This window comes from Nerophis ophidion, unplaced genomic scaffold (assembly GCF_033978795.1).
Source record: "Nerophis ophidion isolate RoL-2023_Sa unplaced genomic scaffold, RoL_Noph_v1.0 HiC_scaffold_31, whole genome shotgun sequence".
In the NCBI taxonomy this organism is placed as follows: Eukaryota; Metazoa; Chordata; class Actinopteri; order Syngnathiformes; family Syngnathidae; genus Nerophis; species Nerophis ophidion.
In genome coordinates, this window is record NW_026906953.1 from 1,177,917 (window position 1) to 1,202,998 (window position 25,082).

Below are 25,082 nucleotides of genomic sequence, written 5' to 3' on the forward strand. Positions count from 1 at the left end.
AAAAACATGTTTTACTATGTGCTGTTTTATGGAGTATCTTCATCAACAATTCCTCTTTAGGAATTGGAGACCATCTACGACAAGCTGAAGGAAAGTCAGTCACCTTAATAATTCAAGTTTTGACTACTTTAGTTATTGAAAATAATTGTTTATGTTCACTTATTGATACTTGTAAGTCAGATTTAGGAAGTGAAATTATAACTTTGATTAGATTTGTTTACAGTATAAAATGTATTTAGTGACTGTGTGAGTTTTATGTAAACATGTTGATACAGGTTTACTTCTTGGGGACTGGAACACAGATATGTCCTGAAAGGATGCACCCATTTTTAAAACCTTCACTAAGCTGTGCCACCAACATTGTCTCACTTAGCTCATTAAGCACACTACCAGGGTGAGTGAGTCCTTTTAAACCTTCATAGACCTCCTTGTTACTTCTGACCAGTCTCAGATCACCACGAGTGGAACAACTGTGTGCGGCTTAAGTGATCATTCCATCATTTTCTGTACCCATGAAGAACAGAACCGAGGCTAACGGCCACAAAACAAGAGAAGCTAGAATCCTCAAGACCTAGACTAGCAAGGCTTTCAATGACAAACTGCCGAAATAAGACTTGCCTCGGTACCTGCAAGTACACAGGTCTTTGGGTCAATTCCTAACCTCAGAAAAGTAGACAACTTCACAGTCAAAGTGGGTGACAATATAATAACAAACAAAAATGAGATTACCTATCTTGGCTGCATCGTAGAGACTAATCTCTCCAGTGAAAAAATGACTACTAAGGTGGTCAAAGAATCAACCAATGAATTCTGTTCTTACTAGTGTTGTCCCGATACCAATATTATAGTACCGGGACCTATACCAAAATGTATTTCGATACTTTTCAATACTTCTCTAAATAAATGGGACCACAAAAAAGTACATTATTGGCTTTATTTTAACAAAAAATCTTAGGGTACATTAAACATATGATTCTTATTGAAAGTTTTTCCTAAATAAAATAGTAAACATACTAGACAACTCACCCCAATAGTGATGAAGTGCTTCGAGAGGATAGTCATGTCACACATCAAGAAGACCATCCCAGACACACTGGACCCTCTACAGCAGGGGTCACCAACCTTTTTGAAACCAAGAGCTACTTCTTGGGTACTGATCAATGCGAAGGGCTTCCAGTTTGATACATTCTTAAATAAATTGCCAGAAATAGCCAATTTGCTCAAATTACCTTAAATAAATAAATCTATATATATTAAAAATGGGTATTTCCATCCATCCATTTTCTACCGCTTATTCCCTTTTGGGGTTGCGGGGGGCGCTGGCGCTTATCTCAGCTACAATCGGGCGGAAGGCGGGGTGCACCCTGGACAAGTCGCCACCTCATCGCAGGGCCAACACAATTTCTGTCTGTCATTTTGTCGTAAATGTTTTTTCTTTTTACGGAATTTTTTTTTTGTAGAGAATAAATGATGAAAAAAAAACTTAATTGAACAGTTTAAAAGAGGAAAAAACACGAAAAAAATTAAAATAAAATTTTTAAAAATAGTTTATCTTTAAAATTCAAAATTCAACCGAAAAAAATGAAGAGAAAAACTAGCTAATTTGAATCTTTTTGAAAAAATTAAAAAAAATAATTTATGGAACATCTTAGTAATTTTTCCTGATTAATATTAATTTTTGAATTTTGATGACATGTTTTCAATAGGTTAAAATCCAATCTGCACTTTGTTAGAATATATAACAAATTGGACCAAGCGATATTTCTAACAAAGACAAATCATTATTTCTTCTAAATCTTCCATAACAAAAATTTTAAAAGTAATTCAAAATACTTTGAAATAAGATTTAAATTTGATTCTACAGATTTTGTAGATTTGCCAGAATAATTTCTTTGAATTTTAATCATAATAAGTTTGAAGAAATATTTCACTAATATACTTTGTCGAAAAAACAGAAGCTAAAATGAAGAATTATATTAAAATGTATTTATTATTCCTTACAATAAAAATAAAAAAATACTTGAACATTGATTTAAATTTACAGGAAAGAAACCGCCTTCCGCCCGATTGTAGCTGAGGTAGGCGCCAGCGCCCCCCGCGACCCCGAAAGGGAATAAGCGGTAGAAAATGGATGGATGGATGGAAGAGGAAGGTATTGAAAAGGTAAAAAGGTGAATGTGTTTAAAAATCCTAAAATCAATTTTAAGGTTGTATGTTTTCTCAAAAAATTGTCTTTCTGAGAGTTATAAGAAGCAAAGTAAAAAAAATAAATGAATGTATTTAAACAAGTGAATACCAAGTCTTTAAAATATTTTCTTGGATTTTCAAATTCTGTTTGAGTTTTGTCTCTCTTAGAATTAAAAAGGTCAAGCAAAGCGAGACCAGCTTGCTAGTAAATAAATACAATTTAAAGAATAGAGGCAGCTCACTGGTAAGTGCTGCTATTTGAGCTATTTTTCGAAAAGGCCAGCGGGCGACTCATCTGGTCCTAACAGGCGACCTGGTGCCCGTGGGCACCGCGTTGGTGACCCCTGCTCTACAGTTCGCCTACCGGCAGAACCGGTCCACTGAGGTTGCAGTCAACCCCGTCATCCACACCACCCTCACCCACGTAGAGGGCAAGGACACCTATGCCAGGCTATTATTCATCGACTACAGCTCTGCTTTAACACGGTCATCCCACAAAAACTCACTGCTAAACTCCTCACTGTTGGTCTGACACCAACTCTCTGTGACTGGGTCCTGAACTTTCTCACAAACCGGCCCCAGTCAGTCAGAATCAGCAACCAGACATCAGGAACAAAGGTTCTAAGCATTGGGACCCCCCAAGGCTGCGTGCTGAGCCCCCTATTGTACACCCTCTTCACACACGACTGTGTGGCCTCCCAGAACAACACCACTATCATCAAGTTAGCAGATGATACTACGGTCGTCGGACTGATCACCGGGGGAGCTGAGGCAGTGTACAGAAGGGAGGTAGCGGAACTGGTGGCCTGGTGTCAGGATAATAATCTCTCCTTGAACACAGACAAGACCAAGGAGATTATTATTGACCCACGGAGAAGGAGTGCACAGTACACGCCTCTGTACATAGGGGGGACAAAGGTGGACAGGGTGAAAACCTTTAAATTCCTCGGGACTCACATCAGCGAGGACCTCACCTGGGGACACAACACCCAACAAACAATAAAGAAAGCCCAGCAGCGACTGTACTTCCTAACAAGGCTGAGAAAATTTGGCATGCCACCCAAAATTCTCAGCGACTTCTATAAAAGTACGGTTGAGAGTGTCCTTACCAGCTCAATCACGATCTGGTATGGAAACTGCACTGCTAAGGACAGGAAGGCACTCCAGCGAGTGATTAAAACTGCTCAGTACATATCAGGAGCAGCCTTCCCCTCACTACAGGACATGTAGTCTACCAGGGCCACCAGGAGAGCACACAACATCATCAAGGACAGTACACGGTCTCTTCAGCCTCCTACCATCAGGCAGACCATACAGGAGCCTGAAATCCAGGACTACGAGACTGACAAACAGTTTTTACCCACAGGCCATCAGGCTTGTGAATGCTAACTTTTGAATGCCAGCTCCCCCCCAACCCTTTACTTTTGTCTTTTTGAACAAAAGACAGCTACAATGACCACCCCCTAACTGTGAACCATCACTGTAGACACGTTTCACCTTTGATCACTAAAGACACTTTAACTGCTGCTGTGACCCAAGGTCACCTCCATATTTATACTGTTGACTGTCAATCAGAATGTGCAATAATGTTATGTTACTTACTGTGCCTTGTATATACATTTTTATTTTTAGCTAAGTACAGTGTGACTTGTTGAAGGGTGGACTAGCAAAGTAAGATTTTCATTGTACGGCAAATTGTCTGTTTAACTGTGCATATGACAATAAACTATCTTGAATCTTCAATCAAAAAGTGTTTTGTTGTAATATTTTGATATTTACACATCGCATATTTACACACACGCATTTTACTAGAATGCCCTTATGACCATTACATATATCAATATCAAGTACCTACTGTACTGTTTACTTGTTGAAATACTATTTTTAGAGCAGATATCTACCCAAATGGCCACTTTGTTGCTGCCAAAAATGTATTTTAAATAATAGTTTGATATAGACACATCTCATCTCTGCTTATTTTACTAGAATACTCTTATGAGCATCATATATATATATATATATATATATATATATATATATATATATATATATATATATATATATATATATATATATATATATATATATATATATATATATATATATATATAAATCAAGTACCTACTGAGATAGGGTGAGAAGCTCTGCCATCCGGGAGGAACTCAAAGTAAAGCCGCTGCTCCTCCACATCGAGAGGAGCCAGATGAGGTGGTTCGGGCATCTGGTCAGGATGCCACCTGAACGCCTCCCGAGGGAGGTGTTTAGGGCACGTCCAAAACCGGTAGGAGGCCACGGGGAAGACCCAGAACACGTTGGGAAGACTATGTCTCCCGGCTGGCCTGGGAACGCCTCGGGATCCCTCAGGAAGAGCTAGACGAAGTGGCTGGGGAGAGGGAAGTCTGGGCTTCCCTGCTTAGGCTGCTGCCCCCGCGACCCGACCTCGGATAAGCGGAAGAAGATGGATGGATGGAAGTACCTACTGTACTGTATACTTGTAGAAATACCCTTCACAAAGCTAAAATATACCGAAACAACCACTCTGCTGCTGCCAAAATTTGATTTCAAGTAATATTTTGATACTGACAAATCTCATCTCTGCATAGTTTACTAGTATACCCTTATGGTAAAATAAGTGGGTTGTTCTTGTATAGCGCTTTTCTACCTTCAAGGTACTCAAAGCGCTTTGACACTATTTCCACATTTACCTATTCACACACACATTCACACACTGATGGAGGGAGCTGCCATGCAAGACGCCAACCAGCACCCATCAGGAGCAAGGGTGAAGTGTCTTGTTCAGGACACAACGGACATGACGAAGATAGTAGTAGGTGGGGATTGAACCAGGGACCCTCGGGTTGCGCACGGCCACTCTCCCACTACGCCACGCAGTCCCTATGAGCATTATGAGCATTACATCTATCAAAATCAAGTACCTACTGTACTGTTTACTTGTTGAAATACCCTTTTTAGAGCTAAAAAGTACCCAATTTGCCACTTTACTGCGACCAATAATTGATTCCATATGATATTAACAATAATAACAAAATTTTCAGAATAATTGTATATAAGTTCAGCGCCCCCCGCGACCCCAAAAGGGAATAAGCGGTAGAAAATGGATGGATGGAAGTTATGAAAAAACTTTGTGTTCCATTGAGTTCAGGTCCCCTGCGAGAAGACCAAAGCTGTCTTTCATCTTATCAAACAAAAGGCTTGTAAAACTCCACTGTCTGCGATGGGATGCAACATGGAGGTGTCGGTTTCTTTGATCTATTGACAGCCACAGGAAGACCTTTTCCTAACCTGAGATCTACAAAGCAGACCATTTCTTTAAACTGTTTACGACCGAGTGCAAAAGCTGTTTACGCCCCCCCTCCCCCCCCACCCCTCCCTTTAAAAACAGCTGCAGCTATGTAATCAGAAAAGGCCCAAATAAAAGAGGAAGCGTGGAACTCCCTCGTCAAAGCGTGGTGGAAAACTGTACAAAGTTGTGGCCCAGACGTTTCTCCTCATGCACTAAATTGAATCCTGTCTCTGTTTGATTTCTTTGCTTCTTGTCTTGTCAAATAGATGTCATCGGTGTTTGAACCTGACAAGAATGTAAAAGCATTTCTCTAAAACACAATATTATACATTATGAAAATATAAACGATAGCAAGAATATACCTACACATTTCAGAAAATTTCACTCGCAAACACTTTGTTTGGAAGATGTTTACTGCCTTTTTTTTTGCCCTTTGAGACACTTGTGATTTAGGGCTGTATAAATAACATTGATTGATTGATTGATACTGAACAAAAATGCTAAATAGCTAAAGAAAACTGTCACTGAACATCTTAGTGTGATGTCATTCTGTGACAGACAAATGGAACACAGTTTCCACATGGTGAGGACATTGATGGTCAGACTCACTGTTCTACGGATTACCTCAACTTCTGCCAGACGTGGCCTGCCCTGCTAAGACTGTTCAGTGCTACCCTAATGACAAACCCTGGGCAACACAGGAGGTTCAAGCTGTGCTCAACAAGAAGAAAGCTGCCTTCAGGAGTGGAGACAGGGAGGCAATGAGAGCAGCACAGCGGGAGGTGAAAGGACATGTAAAGAAGGCTAAGGACAGCTACAGGAAGAAGCTGGAGCAGAACAACATGAGGGAGGTCTGGGAAGGTGTGAAAACCATCACAGGCCACAAGACAAATACCAGAGCAGTAGGGGGGACAATAGAGAGGGCCAATGAGATGAATACCTTCTTCAACCGGTTTAACCAGTACTGTTCTCCCCACCCCCCACTCCTCATTGCATCCACTCCCCGTTCTTCTCCCCCCCAGCCATGGTTGCAACCCCCTCCTCCTCCTCCTCCTCCTCCACCACCTCTACGCAAACATTAGTCATCTCTGTGGACCAGGTCAGAGGTCAACTGAGGAAGCTGCATCATAGTTTCTGGTGCGCACAAGATACATATCTCAAAAAAATTGTACCCATGTCCCTTTAGGAGCTCCATAATTTTTTAAATGATCAGCATGTCATCTTTTATGTGAAATTGTTATTCAAATAAAGATTGCAAAAAAGAAAACTATAGTAGTGACAACATGCAGGAACATAACTGACGTAAAACAAATAAAATGGAAGTGACCTTGTCTCTGCACACGCGTGCATTGATCATGTCTTCTTGAACCGATCGAGCAGGGATTCTAAAACTGTGGTACGTGTACCACTAGTGGTACGCGGGTATCACCTAATGGTACGCCAAATATTATTTCATTTTTTATGTACATTGTTTTATTTTCCAACATGCAAACACTGTGTTACTGTTCAAACTGTGTGTAATGTTACAGTAACTAAAATATTAAATATACTTGTTAAATAATGTGTCTTCCTTGTTTTTAATGAATAATTAAGGCCTACTATGCTACTGTACTTTATTGCTGTTCATGATGGTGGTACTTGGAAATCCAAGTATTTTCTGAGTTGGTACTTGGTGAAAAAAGTTTGACAACTACTGATGTAGTGATGTTGTAAACTAAATTGGCAGACACCATTTTGTTATACCCAAACGGCGTCTGCTCATACATCGCGCTTCCAACGAGATCCCGTTCTTTCCCCCGAGTTAGAAAGTTCCAGAACTGTTCACGTTATACCATCTCATCTCATTGTGCAACATGTGACTGTTTGAAGTGGAACTAAATGTGATCTCTGAAAGGGGTACACATTATTTCCAAAGCAGGGCCCCCATCCACATATACAATACTACTACATATCGTATGAAAGACAACATTATTTTTGTTTTTTTAATTATAAGTGTGCCAAATCACCTATATTTGAACATTATCTAATGGAAATGACTGCTGTCTGATAATCACATTAATAACACAATAACAATCATGTGTCTGAGTACACCTATTGATAAATTATTAATCAAACACGTCATATTAATGATGAAATATAAAGTTAGTAAAGATGTGAGAGTAAGAAGTAAACAAACCTGTTCTGTGTAACACAACTTGAGGTTTTTGATGTGGTCGCTCCTTCTCCTCTTTAGTTGGACAAAGTTCCTCCTCGTACTTTGCTATGGTTCTTTCACACATTTCCACACAATCACAACACTTTACACTCACACTTGATCTTAACTAAGCGATGTGTTGATCAAATCCGCGTCTCTTTGTTAGCGGCTAACAAGCTAAGCTAACTAGCATGCTAGGCTAACTAGCGCGCTCAAACAACGAGCAATCTAAGCGGGCCTAATAATGTCCAAAGTTGAGTGAGACGAGTGGAGTTGATGCTGACACGGAGGATGAATAAAGTGTAGTTAGTAGATGTGCCGAGGCTTAGAAGCGTGTGTGGAGTAAAGGAGGACTTTGCTGCGAAGAACATATCCTCCACGCATGCGTCACTTAGGGGCGGGGCCAACGAGTCATCGTGATGGGCAAATCATGAACGATTCATTCTAAATGTATGTTTTCATGGTGTCTACACAAAAAAATCACGGCCACCAATGATCCATCCATCCCTTTATCGACTGTGTGTCCCTTTAGGGATGGCGGGGTGTGCTGGAGCCTATCTCAGCTGCATTCAGGCGGAAGGCGCCGTACACCCTGGACAGGTCGCCACCTCATCGCAGGGCCAACACAGATAGACATACATGTATATAAACTGTATTTGACTTTAAATCTGATAAATATCATTCAACAACAACACAATTTGCAGACTGTAATTACTGGTTTGCTGGTTTTACTGGTGTAAATTATTATTGCCTATTGTGAGCGAACTGTGGTGCTGAATTTCCACCAGGGATCAAGAAAGTACTTTCTATTCTATTCTAAAATTCTGCATTCGAGAGATCACAACCATTGCAGCCATGCGTCCAAAACGTAACATCATCTTGCAGGGACATAAGGACACGCAAAAGTAAAGTGTCTGTTGTTTTACAATGTAATAATCTATTTAAGAAGAAATGTTCAGAGAATACCTTTTTGTTTTAGTATTTATTGGAGGCCTCAAAAGACAAAGGCCGCCTGTTAACAGCAGAGTGTCAGTGAGGCACACACTCTCAGGAATGCATGGGGGAAAGGTTGGAGACAAGCGGGAAACTCTTAGTTATAGGCCATAAGGTGAACCAGGAAAAAGTGGCTAGAAAGTGATTTTCGTTCCCACGTCCGGGCACTACTCTTTTTTTGCCTACACAATGCCATTGTGGACATTAGGTTAAATGTTCTCCGCAAAATATCCTGGCAGTTTTTTTAAGAGCCATAAATGTATAAAAATAGGAATGCCAAAAAAACGAAAATCTTATGCAGCTGTTTTTTCTTGTAAATATATTTACATTCATTCTGGAAACAGACTCTCTCTAACAAATTGACATTAATGCATATACCTAACATTTGATACAGGTATTTTAGCATTGGTATACTTTAATTTAAATTTAAACCATGAAACATACAAAACAAATGAAAAAAAAATGCTTCAAAGTAAGTGAATAGCAACCTGTACAATTGAACAAACACATGGTACATTTTGCTTAACAATAATGTTTTATACATTAAAATTTTCAGCAGATACTTTGTTGTAAGGGGAAGTAAAGAAATAAAATAAAATAAAGAACAATTTGGCCCAAAATGGCTGACAACAATCAAAATATCGAATAATGACGAAAAATGGAAATACACCAAAAACTGCATTACAGTTTAGAATCTGTACACAATATGGTATAAAACAATGTTTACATGAACAAAACAATGTGACAGCAGGTCTTGGGTATTTTTTTATATATTTGTTTTTATTATTTTGTCTTAACTTAGCACATTGTTAAAGCCATATCTCAAGAATTCTTTGATAGATTTTCCTCAAATTTGGCACAAACTCAAACTATGATTATTATATATGTTAAGGTCAAGTGCACTGTAACCTCACATTCTATTTTCAAAGCATTTCATTTAAGTAAAAAAAAAAAAGAAATAGTAAAATACTCTGAGGGATTTTTCTCAAATGGGGCAAAAACTCAAATTTTATTCGAGAACTAACTAAATAAGTGTGAATTTGCGTATTCTGAACGAGGGAGACATTGTTCATCTCTTAGCTTTCACTATCATCAGAACCTCCGACCTTTAGATGCAAAATACATAATGTCTCGACAAACAGATATCACTTTGGAGCGACAGCTGAGCAGCGCTGTTTGAAGTTGTGTACTCTTTTCAAAGATATGGAACTCTTTTCGAAGAAAATCTTTTGAAGACAAGAACAAAGTCACAGGCCAGCATGAAGTAAAGGTATGTAATATATGGCCATATAACAGTGTGTGCACACAAAGACAGCAACAAAAAATCCAATGCATTGGTGGTTAATATTCAATGTTATTGAACCCGATAGTGGGTATTTTCCAGGAGATGTTGTGAATGATTGCAACCCGTTTGTGGGTACATTTAAAATACAAGGTGGTGTTTTATGATTCCTTGTGCAAGCCCATTCGTGGGTGAGGTTTTGGTTTGAACAAATGCAAATGAATAATTGCGGTTTTGATGTTTGGTGTTTTGAGTGACATTAACAAGGTTTCCATATATTTGATCTGATTTTGAATTGTGGGTTGTGCATAATCATGGATCCTGGGAAAGGAAAATACAATGCTTTGGAAATGCATGATCATGTGTTAATGGAATGAAAAGTAACGCATTCAATGTGTGATACAATTAAAGGTCAAATGGAACCCTCACAGGCTGAACTGTCAGAAATGATTGAAAATCAGTCACAACCTGCAGAGATGGAAAAACAGGTGGACACAGATCATACTTACCAACACTCCTGGATTTTCCGGGAGACTCCCGAAATTCAGCGCCTCTCCCGAAAACCTCCTGGGACAATTTTCTCCCGAAATTCAGGCGGAGCTGGAGGCCACGCCCCCTCCAGCTCCATGCGGACCTGAGTGACGTGTATAAAGAGCGTGTCTGCCCAATGATGTTATAACTGTAAAATGATCGAGGGCGAGTTATTGGTTTCTTATGTGGGTTTATTTTTAGGCAGTTTCATTAACGTCCTCCCAGCGCGGTAAAACAACATACAACAACAGCAGTCCATTTTCGTCTACCGTAAAGCAGTTCGTCTGCCAAACAGCATTGTTGTGAAACTCTTAAACAGGACAATACTGCCATCTACTGCACTTGCATATGGTTAGAAAAAGGATGGACGATTCAACCCCTAACTCAACAATGAGTAGATGAGTGTTGTGTGTGTGTAAATGTGTAAATAAATGAACACTGAAATTCAAGTATGTATTTTATATATGTATATATATATATATATATGTATTTATATATATATATATATATATATCCATCCATCCATCCATTTTCTACCGCTTATTCCCTTTCGGGGTCGCGGGGGGCGCTGGCGCCTATCTCAGCTACAATCGGGCGGAAGGCGGGGTACACCCTGGACAAGTCGCCACCTCATCGCAGGGCCAACACAGATAGACAGACAACATTCACACTCACATTCACACACTACGGCCAATTTAGTGTTGCCAATCAACCTATCCCCAGGTGCATGTCTTTGGAAGTGGGAGGAAGCCGGAGTACCCGGAGGGAACCCACGCATTCACGGGGAGAACATGCAAACTCCACACAGAAAGATCCCGAGCCTGGATTTGAACCCAGGACTGCAGGAACTTCGTATATATATATATATATATATATATATATATATATATATATATATATATATATATATATATGTGGTGTTTTGTGTTGTGGTTTGTGCAGCCCCTTGAGACACGAGTGATTTAGGGCTATATAAATAAACATTGATTGATTGATTGATTGATTGATTGATATATGAAATACTTGACTTGGTAAATCTATGAATCTAGCGGTAAATATACTCCTTCCCTCTTAACCACGCCCCACCCCGACGATGCCCCCCACCCCCACCCCCCACCTCCCGAAATCGGAGGTCTCAAGGTTGGCAAGTATGACACAGATCAAACATCTGATGTAAAAAAACGCACAGTGAAAATGACACCAAAAGCCCTAATGCACAGAATTGAAACACTTGAGAAGGAGAGGAGATCTAAATTAAACAAGGCAAGCAACATGCAGAAACATATCATGGAAATGATGGAAAATGGAGAGGACAAAATGGACGTGCAATCTGCTTTCACCAAATATCTCAATGTTATAAAGGAAACCGCAAGTGCACACACATCCCTCCTACCAATTCTACCAACAGAGGACCAAATCAATCACGACATATGGTACAAAGCCAAATTAATCAATCTACATTAATTTATTGAGCATGTTAACACCTGGATAAAAACACCAACCCTGGAAAATATGGAAGATTTCGAAAACGAAATTAATCCAAATGACAGCATTAGTAATATAAGTCACAAATCACATGGGAGTCACACACGGTCTGGTTCTAGTAATTCTAGAACCTCCTCAGTTCGCAGACAGGCAGAGGCCGACAGGGCTGCCCTCGCTGCCTTGGAAGAGGAGGAGGAAAAGATAAAAAAGAAATTGGAAGAAGAGTCACTACAGATTAAAAGGAAATTGGAAGAGGAGGAAAAGATAAAAAAGAAATTGGAAGAGGAGAGGGAAAGAATCCGAAAGAAAAAGGAAATGATGGACCTGCATGCTCAACTGGCAGCTGCTGATGCAAAATTAGCAGCTTTAAAAGCTTCCAGCCTTCATGCTTCCTCACACACAGCATCTGATGGCATGAGCTCCTACTTAAAAAGAACCAAGGAACCAGCAGTCACTCTCAACCCCCAGGCTCAAGACTATCAACCCCTCACACAGCAGCAGTCAAGCCAAGCTTTACCAACACAGTCCATCCACCATCCATCTGAGCAACTACAAATATCAATCAATCAATGTCAATCAATGTTTATTTGTATAGCCCTGTGGAGATCCTCGTCCTGGATCCTCCATTCCCTCCACGGAAACACCACGCCTGGTTCAGTGGTTACACACTTTTTATTTCTTTACAAGTTATTTTTGTGCTCATTGTCTCTTTCAGCTTTTCAGCTCTCAATGACATGCGTTTCTCCTGATCTCCTTCGTCTGGCTCTCACTCCTCAATCGCCAGCCCCTCTCATGGTTTCCAACGCTGCTGATAAAGGAAACAGGTGATTAGATAACTCGTCCCAGCTGAGGTATCTGCTCACCTGATTGTATTTAATATTCATACTCTATACCTTCTTTCTCTCATTTTCTATCTGTTTTCACCTTCGTTCTCTCCTTTTCTATAGTGACGCCAAGGCTGGTGACTTTGGGACGCACATCATTTTGCAATGGTCCCAAGTCAGTGAGGGCCGGACCGAAAACTAAAATTTCCGTTTTTCCCTCATTCATTATTAAAAAATTCTGGGCTAACCAAGCCTTGACGTCACATAGACAGTTAAGGAGGGGTGTCAGGGGGCCGTGGCTTTTTGAAATCAGCATATAAATTTGGCAGTCATCTGCATAAAAGTGATAAAACACTCCATGTTTCTTAAAAATATCTCCAAGAGGGAGGAAATAAAGAGCGAACAGGATGGGGCCTAAAATAGATCCTTGGGGGACACCACAGTAAAGCGGGGCAGAAGAGGAGGTGGCGTCCCCCAGCCTGACAGAGAAGGACCTCTCAGACAGGTAAGATCTGAACCACTGTGACGCAGTCCCCCTGACAGCCACACAGTCTCTCAGGCGCTCTAAAAGAATTGTGTGGTCGACTGTGTCAAAGGCAGCTGTAAGATCTAAAAGCACTAAAATGGCAGAGCTTCCAGAATCAGACATTAAAAGCAAGTCATTAAAAACCTTTAAAAGTGCAGATTCAGTACTGTGCAAAGCTTTGTATCCAGACTGAAATGGATCTAAAGTGCTATTTTCATCTAAAAAAGGCTGCAGTTGTGCCAAAACACATTTCTCCAAAATGTTTGACACAAAAGGTAATTTGGAAATGGGCCGATAATTTGACAAAGTTGTCTGATCAAGACTTGGCTTTTAGGAGATGCTGCTGCCAACAGAATCGCCGCACTTCTGTCGTTGTTTTTTTTTTTTTGCCATTTATCGTCGTCGGAGATCATTTCCGCCGTCTGGGAATATTTTGATCATATATCGGAAAAAAAGGTATTTGTGTTTATTTTCTTGTCGTTTCATTAAGTCTCCACTGGAGACTCTCCGGTATTGTCCCGCCCACACAACCTTCCTATTAATTACATTAAAACACAAGAGTAACTGATTTCTCCGGTAGCTGAGTTGGTAAAGTGAAGGACCCCAAGTGTTCATATTGATTCCCATAGGGCGGTTGTTCGAGTCCAGCTCGGCCCCAGTTACTTTTTACCATGACTTGCTTAACGTGGACCCCGATTTAAACAAGTTGAAAAACTTATTGGGGTGTTACTATTTAGTGGTAAATGGTACGGAATATGTACTGAACTGTGCAATCTACTAATACATAAAAGTTTCAATCAATCGATCAACTGTGCGTATTCAGAGCGCATGTTAAAAAAAAATCCCAGTCCACAAGTAGATAGATGGATAGATAGATAGATAGATAGATAGATAGATAGATAGATAGATAGATAGATAGATAGATAGATAGATAGATAGATAGATAGATAGATAGATAGATAGATAGATAGATAGATAGATAGATAGATAGATAGATAGATAGATAGATAGATAGATGGATGGATGGACGGACGGACGGACGGACGGACAGACAGACAGACAGACAGACAGACAGATAGATAGATAGAAAAATAGATAGATAGATAGATAGATAGATAGACAGATAGATAGTACTTTATTGATTCCTTCAGGAGAGTTCCTTCAGGAAAATTAAAATTCCAGCAGCAGTGTACAGAGTTGAGATCAATTTAAATATAAGTAAATAGTAAATAATGGGGGTTTAAATGGAAACAAAAAAGAGAAATATTACAATAAGAATAAAAACTAAAAAGCAACAATGGGAATAAAAATATAACAGTAAAATAAGAATATAACAAGACAAAGTAGGCAGTAGTGACCATGTTATGAAAAGGTATTGCACTGTTATTGTTTTGCATCCCCTGTCATCCTAGTACCCCCTGCCCCCCGCCTCAGAGAGGAGTTGTACAGTCTAATGGCGTGTGGGACAAAGGAGTTCTTGAGTCTATTAGTCCTGCACTTGGGATGAAGCAGTCTAGAACTGAACAGGCTCCTCTGGCTGCTGATAACACTATGCAGAGGGTGACTGGCATCATCCAGGATGCTCACCAGTTTGTCCACAGTCCTCTTCTCTGCCACCATCACCAGTGAGTCCAGTTATATTCCCATTGTAGAACCGGCCCGCCTGATCAGTTTCTCAAGTCTGGAGCTGTCCTTCTTAAAACAGTACAAAACAGCGCCAGGGGGTTGTAAATTCAAAATAACAAAAATAGAATACAAACAAATATATATATATAATAAACAAAGTGCAAAGCCATAGGTTCATTCAGATTCATCAAACAACTTAAATTTGGAACACAGCATCATCGTTTTCACAGCTTTTTTGTTGTTAGAGGTAAAGAGTGTTTTAATGTAAAGTTCAAAATCTTTTTTAAAGGCACAAAAGATATGTCGGGTATTAAGAAACTTACATTTATAAATATAAAACTTAGCTAATAAAATAATGAGGTTGCAAAGGTAGAATTCCTTTTCAAATTTTTGTTCATACAGTGTAAAACCAAAAATCACATCTTTAAAGTAAAGCACAAATTTGTCATAAATATTGTCCAGGATGAAGCGACAGATGCCTGCCATAGTGATGGAGTGTTTTCACAAGTATAAAACAAGTGGTTAACAGTCTCTGGGTGCATGTTACATAACATCAATGTCCTTCTTCTATTTAACCATTACAGTCTTTAGAGGGTAATAACCAGGAATGATTTTAAATGATATCTCTTTGACTTTGTTGGGAAGTAAATACCTGTTAGGAAGGGACCACGTTTTGACCCAACAGATGTCATTTACAACATTATTCCAGAGGGAAATTACATAGGAGACAGACACACAATCATTTTGGAATAAGCTGAGGATTTTTATGTTATTTTTTTGATCAAAGCAAAGTTTCTCCACAGGAGTGTCAAGTGGATCATTCACAATTTTTACAGCAGAAAGAGGAGGTGTGTAAGCCATGTACAACATAATAACACCTGTTGGAATGTACAACATAATAACAGGTGTTGGAATGTACAACATAATAACACCTGTTGGAATGTACAACATAATAACACCTGTTGGAATGTACAACATAATAACAGGTGTTGGAATGTACAACATAATAACACCTGTTGGAATGTACAACATAATAACACCTGTTGGAATGTACAACATAATAACAGGTGTTGGAATGTACAACATAATAACACCTGTTGGAATGTACAACATAATAACACCTGTTGGAATGTACAACATAATAACACCTGTTGGAATGTACAACATAATAACAGGTGTTGGAATGTACAACATAATAACACCTGTTGGAATGTACAACATAATAACACCTGTTGGAATGTACAACATAATAACACCTGTTGGAATGTACAACATAATAACACCTGTTGGAATGTACAACATAATAACACCTGTTGGAATGTACAACATAATAACAGGTGTTGGAATGTACAACATAATAACACCTGTTGGAATGTACAACATAATAACAGGTGTTGGAATGTACAACATAATAACAGGTGTTGGAATGTACAACATAATAACACCTGTTGGAATGTACAACATAATAACAGGTGTTGGAATGTACAACATAATAACACCTGTTGGAATGTACAACGTAATAACACCTGTTGGAATGTACAACATAATAACACCTGTTGGAATGTACAACATAATAATACCTGTTGGAATGCACAACATAATAACACCCGTTGGAATGTACAACATAATAACACCTGTTGGAATGTACAACATAATAATACCTGTTGGAATGCACAACATAATAACACCCGTTGGAATGTACAACATAATAACACCTGTTGGAATGTACAACATAATAACACCTGTTGGAATGTACAACATAATAACACCTGTTGGAATGTACAACATAATAACACCTGTTGGAATGTACAACATAATAACACCTGTTGGAATGTACAACATAATAACACCTGTTGGAATGTACAACATAATAACACCTGTTGGAATGTACAACATAATAACACCTGTTGGAATGTACAACATAATAACACCTGTTGGAATGTACAACATAATAACACCTGTTGGAATGTACAACATAATAACACCTGTTGGAATGTACAACATAATAACACCTGTTGGAATGTACAACATAATAACACATGTTGGAATGTACAACATAATAACACCTGTTGGAATGTACAACATAATAACACCTGTTGGAATGTACAACATAATAACAAGTGTTGGAATGTACAACATAATAACACCTGTTGGAATGCAAAACATAATAACACATGTTGGAATGTACAACATAATAACAGGTGTTGGAATGTACAACATAATAACACCTGTTGGAATGTACAACATAATAACAGGTGTTGGAATGTACAACATAATAACACCTGTTGGAATGTACAACATAATAACAGGTGTTGGAATGTACAACAAAATAACACCTGTTGGAATGTACAACATAATAACACCTGTTGGAATGTACAACATAATAACAGGTGTTGGAATGTACAACATAATAACAGGTGTTGGAATGTGCAACATAATAACACCTGTTGGAATGTACAACATAATAACACCTGTTGGAATGTACAACATAATAACAGGTGTTGGAATGTACAACATAATAACACCTGTTGGAATGTACAACATAATAACACCTGTTGGAATGTACAAAATAATAACAGGTGTTGGAATGTACAACATAATAACACCTGTTGGAATGTACAACATAATAACACCTGTTGGAATGTACAACATAATAACACATGTTGGAATGTACAACATAATAACAGGTGTTGGAATGTACAACATAATAACACCTGTTGGAATGTACAACATAATAACAGGTGTTGGAATGTACAACATAATAACACCTGTTGGAATGTACAACATAATAACAGGTGTTGGAATGTACAACATAATAACAGGTGTTGGAATGTACAACATAATAACACCTGTTGGAATGTACAACATAATAACAGGTGTTGGAATGTACAACATAATAACAGGTGTTGGAATGTACAACATAATAACACCTGTTGGAATGTACAACATAATAACACCTGTTGGAATGTACAACATAATAACACCTGTTGGAATGTACAACATAATAACACCTATTGGAATGTACAACATAATAACACCTGTTGGAATGTACAACATAATAACACCTGTTGGGATGTACAACATAATAACACCTGTTGGAATGTACAACATAATAACACCTGTTGGAATGTACAACATAATAACACCTGTTGGAATGTACAACATAATAACAGGTGTTGGAATGTACAACATAATAACACCTGTTGGAATGTACAACATAATAACACCTGTTGGAATGTACAACATAATAACAGGTGTTGGAATGTACAACATAATAACACCTGTTGGAATGTACAACATAATAACACCTGTTGGAATGTACAACATAATAACACCTGTTGGAATGTACAACATAATAACAGGTGTTGGAATGTATAACATAATAACACCTGTTGGAATGTACAACATAATAACACCTGTTGGAATGTACAACATAATAACACATGTTGGAATGTACAACATAATAACAGGTGTTGGAATGTACAACATAATAACACCTGTTGGAATGTACAACATAATAACAGGTGTTGGAATGTACAACATAATAACACCTGTTGGAATGTACAACATAATAACAGGTGTTGGAATGTACAACATAATAACAGGTGTTGGAATGTACAACATAATAACACCTGTTGAAATGTACAACATAATAACAGGTGTTGGAATGTACAACATAATAACACCTGTTGGAATGTACAACATAATAACAGGTGTTGGAATGTACAACATAATAACACCTGTTGGAATGTACAACGTAATAACACCTGTTGGAATGTACAACATAATAACACATGTTGGAATGTACAACATAATAACACCTGTTGGAATGTACAACATAATAACACCTATTGGAATGTACAACATAATAACACCTGTTGGAATGTACAACATAATAACACCTGTTGGGATGTACAACATAATAACACCTGTTGGAATGTACAACATAATAACAGGTGTTGGAATGTACAACATAATAACACCTGTTGGAATGTACAACATAATAACACCTGTTGGAATGTACAACATAATAACACCTGTTGGAATGTACAACATAATAACACCTGTTGGAATGTACAACATAATAACAGGTGTTGGAATGTACAACATGATAACAGGTGTTGGAATGTACAACATAATAACACCTGTTGGAATGTACAACATAATAACACATGTTGGAATGTACAACATAATAACAGGTGTTGGAATGTACAACATAATAACACCTGTTGGAATGTACAACATAATAACAAGTGTTGGAATGTACAACATAATAACACCTGTTGGAATGTACAACATAATAACACCTGTTGGAATGTACAACATAATAACAGGTGTTTGAATGTACAACATAATAACACCTGTTGGAATGTACAACATAATAACACCTGTTGGAATGTACAACATAATAACACCTGTTGGAATGTACAACATAATAACACCTGTTGGAATGTACAACATAATAACACCTGTTGGAATGTACAAAGTAAAAACACCTGTTGGAATGTACAACATAATAACACCTGTTGGAATGTACAACATAATAACACCTGTTGGAATGTACAACATAATAACACCTGTTGGAATGTACAACATAATAACACCTGTTGGAATGTACAAAGTAAAAACACCTGTTGGAATGTACAACATAATAACACCTGTTGGGATGTACAACATAATAACACCTGTTGGAATGTACAACATAATAACACCTGTTGGAATGTACAACATAATAACACCTGTTGGAATGTATAACATAATAACACCTGTTGGAATGTACAACATAATAACACCTGTTGGAATGTACAACATAATAACAGGTGTTGGAATGTGCAACATAATAACAGGTGTTGGAATGTACAACATAATAACAGGTGTTGGAATGTACAACATAATAACACCTGTTGGAATGTACAACATAATAACAGGTGTTGGAATGTACAACATAATAACACCTGTTGGAATGTACAACATAATAACAGGTGTTGGAATGTACAACATAATAACAGGTGTTGGAATGTACAACATAATAACACCTGTTGGAATGTACAACATAATAACACCTGTTGGAATGTACAACATAATAACACCTGTTGGAATGTACAACATAATAACACCTATTGGAATGTACAACATAATAACACCTGTTGGAATGTACAACATAATAACACCTGTTGGGATGTACAACATAATAACACCTGTTGGAATGTACAACATAATAACAGGTGTTGGAATGTACAACATAATAACACCTGTTGGAATGTACAACATAATAACAGGTGTTGGAATGTACAACATAATAACACCTGTTGGAATGTACAACATAATAACAGGTGTTGGAATGTACAACATAATAACACCTGTTGGAATGTACAACATAATAACAGGTGTTGGAATGTACAACATAATAACACCTGTTGGAATGTACAACATAATAACACATGTTGGAATGTACAACATAATAACAGGTGTTGGAATGTACAACATAATAACAACTGTTGGAATGTACAACATAATAACAAGTGTTGGAATGTACAACATAATAACACCTGTTGGAATGTACAACATAATAACACCTGTTGGAATGTACAACATAATAACAGGTGTTTGAATGTACAACATAATAACACCTGTTGGAATGTACAACATAATAACACCTGTTGGAATGTACAACATAATAACACCTGTTGGAATGTACAACATAATAACACCTGTTGGAATGTACAACATAATAACACCTGTTGGAATGTACAACATAATAACACCTGTTGGAATGTACAAAGTAAAAACACCTGTTGGAATGTACAACATAATAACACCTGTTGGGATGTACAACATAATAACACCTGTTGGAATGTACAACATAATAACACCTGTTGGAATGTACAACATAATAACACCTGTTGGAATGTATAACATAATAACACCTGTTGGAATGTACAACATAATAACACCTGTTGGAATGTACAACATAATAACACCTGTTGGAATGTGCAACATAATAACAGGTGTTGGAATGTACAACATAATAACAGGTGTTGGAATGTACAACATAATAACACCTGTTGGAATGTACAACATATTAACAGGTGTTGGAATGTACAACATAATAACACCTGTTGGAATGTACAACATAATAACACCTATTGGAATGTACAACATAATAACACCTGTTGGAATGTACAACATAATAACACCTGTTGGGATGTACAACATAATAACACCTGTTGGAATGTACAACATAATAACACCTGTTGGAATGTACAACATAATAACACCTGTTGGAATGTACAACATAATAACACCTGTTGGAATGTACAACATAATAACACCTGTTGGGATGTACAACATAATAACACCTGTTGGAATGTACAACATAATAACAGGTGTTGGAATGTACAACATAATAACACCTGTTGGAATGTACAACATAATAACAGGTGTTGGAATGTACAACATAATAACAGGTGTTGGAATGTACAACATAATAACACCTGTTGGAATGTACAACATAATAACAGGTGTTGGAATGTACACCATAATAACACCTGTTGGAATGTACAACATAATAACACCTGTTGGAATGTACAACATAATAACACCTGTTGGAATGTACAACATAATAACAGGTGTTGCAATGTACAACATAATAACACCTGTTGGAATGTACAACATAATAACACCTGTTGGAATGTACAACATAATAACAGGTGTTGGAATGTACAACATAATAACACCTGTTGGAATGTACAACATAATAACAGGTGTTGGAATGTACAACATAATAACAGGTGTTGGAATGTACAACATAATAACACCTGTTGGAATGTACAACATAATAACAGGTGTTGGAATGTACAACATAATAACACCTGTTGGAATGTACAACATAATAACACCTGTTGGAATGTACAACATAATAACACCTGTTGGAATGTACAACATAATAACAGGTGTTGCAATGTACAACATAATAACACCTGTTGGAATGTACAACATAATAACACCTGTTGGAATGTACAACATAATAACAGGTGTTGGAATGTACAACATAATAACACCTGTTGGAATGTACAACATAATAACAGGTGTTGGAATGTACAACATAATAACAGGTGTTGGAATGTACAACATAATAACACCTGTTGGAATGTACAACATAATAACAGGTGTTGGAATGTACACCATAATAACACCTGTTGGAATGTACAACATAATAACACCTGTTGGAATGTACAACATAATAACACCTGTTGGAATGTACAACATAATAACAGGTGTTGCAATGTACAACATAATAACACCTGTTGGAATGTACAACATAATAACACCTGTTGGAATGTACAACATAATAACAGGTGTTGGAATGTACAACATAATAACAGGTGTTGGAATGTACAACATAATAACAGGTGTTGGAATGTACAACATAATAACAGTTGTTGGAATGTACAACATAATAACAGGTGTTGGAATGTACAACATAATAACACCTGTTGGAATGTACAACATAATAACAGGTGTTGGAATGTACAACATAATATATATAAGATGGCGGCGCCTGGACGGGCTGCGCTCTCGAGGAGCTCCTGCTAAAGATGGAACATTTGGCAGAAATACCGGACAATTCCACAAACTTCATGGCTGGCTCACATCGTGGTCACTCCGTGATCACGTACGACCGCCAGACACTTCTGGATGTGGACATATCGGGCCGTTTTGGACTGATAGACGCGGGCGTGCTAAACATGCTAACTAGCATGGGAATACGTCGGCGGCTACATCCAGCGGCCTGTGAAGCAGGGGAGTCTAGTAGCAGCGGGGGCCGTCTACGGAGCAGACGCCAGCGGTGTGATCGGAAACGCGGATGTCGAGCGGGGCTAAAAACAAAGCAGAAGGCTAATCCCCACAGATCACCACTTCCCTCCATCCCGAAGACGGATTTAGATGAAAGATACGAGACTACTGGTCTGGGTAAGGAGTCTGTTAAATTAGAACAAGTTTTTTCTGCTTTGAGTGTTTCAGAGTTGGACATGTGTGTTACTGAGGTGGCTAACTATGATGCGTGCAGTTTATCAAAGCAACAAACAAACAATCGGAAAATTCCCGTTACTGAGGAGGCTAACTATGATGCGTACAGTTTATCAAAGCAACAAACAAACAATCGGAAAATTCCCGTTACTGAGGTGGCTAACTATGATGCGTGCAGTTTATCAAAGCAACAAACAAACAATCGGAAAATCCCCGTTACTGAGGAGGCTAACTATGATGCGTACAGTTTATCAAAGCAACAAACAAACAATCGGAAAATCCCCGTTACTGAGGTGGCTAACCATGATGCGTGCAGTTTATCAAAGCAACAAACAAACAATCGGAAAATCCCCGTTACTGAGGAGGCTAACTATGATGCGTACAGTTTATCAAAGCAACAAACAAACAATCGGAAAATCCCCGTTACTGAGGAGGCTAACTATGATGCGTACAGTTTATCAAAGCAACAAACAAACAATCGGAAAATCCCCGTTACTGAGGTGGCTAACTATGATGCGTGCAGTTTATCAAAGCAACAATCAAACAATCGGAAAATTCCTGTCGTATCAATTCCTAGATATGGTCGTAACTATACTGAATGCACTGGGCATAATAAACACAACATTATTAATATTGCTACTACGGATAATTTGATCAACAATTCCCTAAAACAGCCCACTACCTATAATATAGGTTTTTTAAACATAAGATCATTGTCCCCCAAAACGTTGTTAGTTAATGATATTATCAGAGACAACAATCTTAACGTCATCGGTCTCAGCGAAACCTGGCTTAAACCAAATGACTTTTTTGCGCTAAATGAGGCATGTCCTCCTAACTTTACACATGCGCATATTGCCCGTCCGCTCAAAAGGGGTGGGGGGGGTCGCACTAATATACAACGAAAACTTTAACCTTAGTCCTAACATAAATAATAAATATAAATCGTTTGAGGTGCTTACTATGAGGTCTGTCACACCGCTGCCTCTACACCTGGCTGTTATCTACCGCCCCCCAGGGCCCTATTCTGACTTTATCAATGAATTCTCAGAGTTCGTTGCTGATCTAGTGACACACGCCGATAATATAATCATAATGGGGGACTTTAATATCCATATGAATACCCCATCGGACCCACCGTGCGTAGCGCTCCAGACTGTAATTGATAGCTGTGGTCTCACACAAATAATAAATGAACCCACGCATCGCAACGGTAATACGATAGACCTAGTGCTTGTCAGGGGTATCACCGCTTCCAAAGTTACGATACTCCCGTATACTAAAGTATTGTCCGATCATTACCTTATAAAATTCGAGGTTCAGACGCATGTTCGTCAAACTAATAATAATAATAACTGCTATAGCAGCCGCAACATTAATACAGCCACAACGACAACTCTTGCTGACCTACTGCCCTCGGTAATGGCACCATTCCCAAAGTATGTGGGCTCTATTGATAACCTCACTAACAACTTTAACGACGCCCTGCGCGAAACCATTGATAACATAGCACCGCTAAAGTTAAAAAAGGCTCCAAAAAAGCGCACCCCGTGGTTTACAGAAGAAACTAGAGCTCAGAAATTATTATGTAGAAAGCTGGAACACAAATGGCGCACGACTAAACTTGAGGTGCACCATCAAGCATGGAGTGATGGTTTAATAACTTATAAACGCATGCTTACCTTAGCTAAAGCTAATTATTACTCAAATCTCATCCACCGTAATAAAAACGATCCTAAATTTTTGTTTAGTACGGTAGCATCGCTAACCCAACAAGGGACTCCTTCCAGTAGCTCCACCCACTCAGCTGATGACTTTATGCAATTCTTTAGTAAGAAAATTGAAGTCATTAGAAAGGAGATTAAAGACAATGCGTCCCAGCTACAACGGGGTTCTATTAACACTGACACGATTGTATATACGGCGGATACTGCCCTCCAAAATAGTCTCTCTCGTTTTGAGGAAATAACATTAGAGGAATTGTTACAACGTTTAAATGGAATAAAACAAACAACATGTTTACTTGACCCTCTTCCTGGGAAACTGATCAAGGAGCTCTTTGTATTATTAGGTCCATCAGTGCTAAATATTATAAACTT

At 38.2% G+C, this 25,082-nt stretch overlaps 1 protein-coding gene across 2 annotated transcripts in view; it reads right to left on the reverse strand.

Annotated features, from left to right (window-relative positions):
• The window catches only part of LOC133546530 (zinc finger protein 135-like), a 29,942-nt gene extending 21,849 nt beyond the window's left edge, over positions 1-8,093 (reverse strand). For both annotated transcript variants that reach the window (XR_009805231.1, XM_061892298.1), the window contains exon 1: positions 7,668-8,093. Coding sequence is in view for 1 of the 2 variants with exons in the window: in XM_061892298.1 (XP_061748282.1) it covers positions 7,668-7,770 (103 nt within the window). In the remaining variant the exon portion in view is untranslated. The remainder of the gene's footprint in view (positions 1-7,667) is intronic.
• Positions 8,094-25,082: the final 16,989 nt, after the last annotated feature.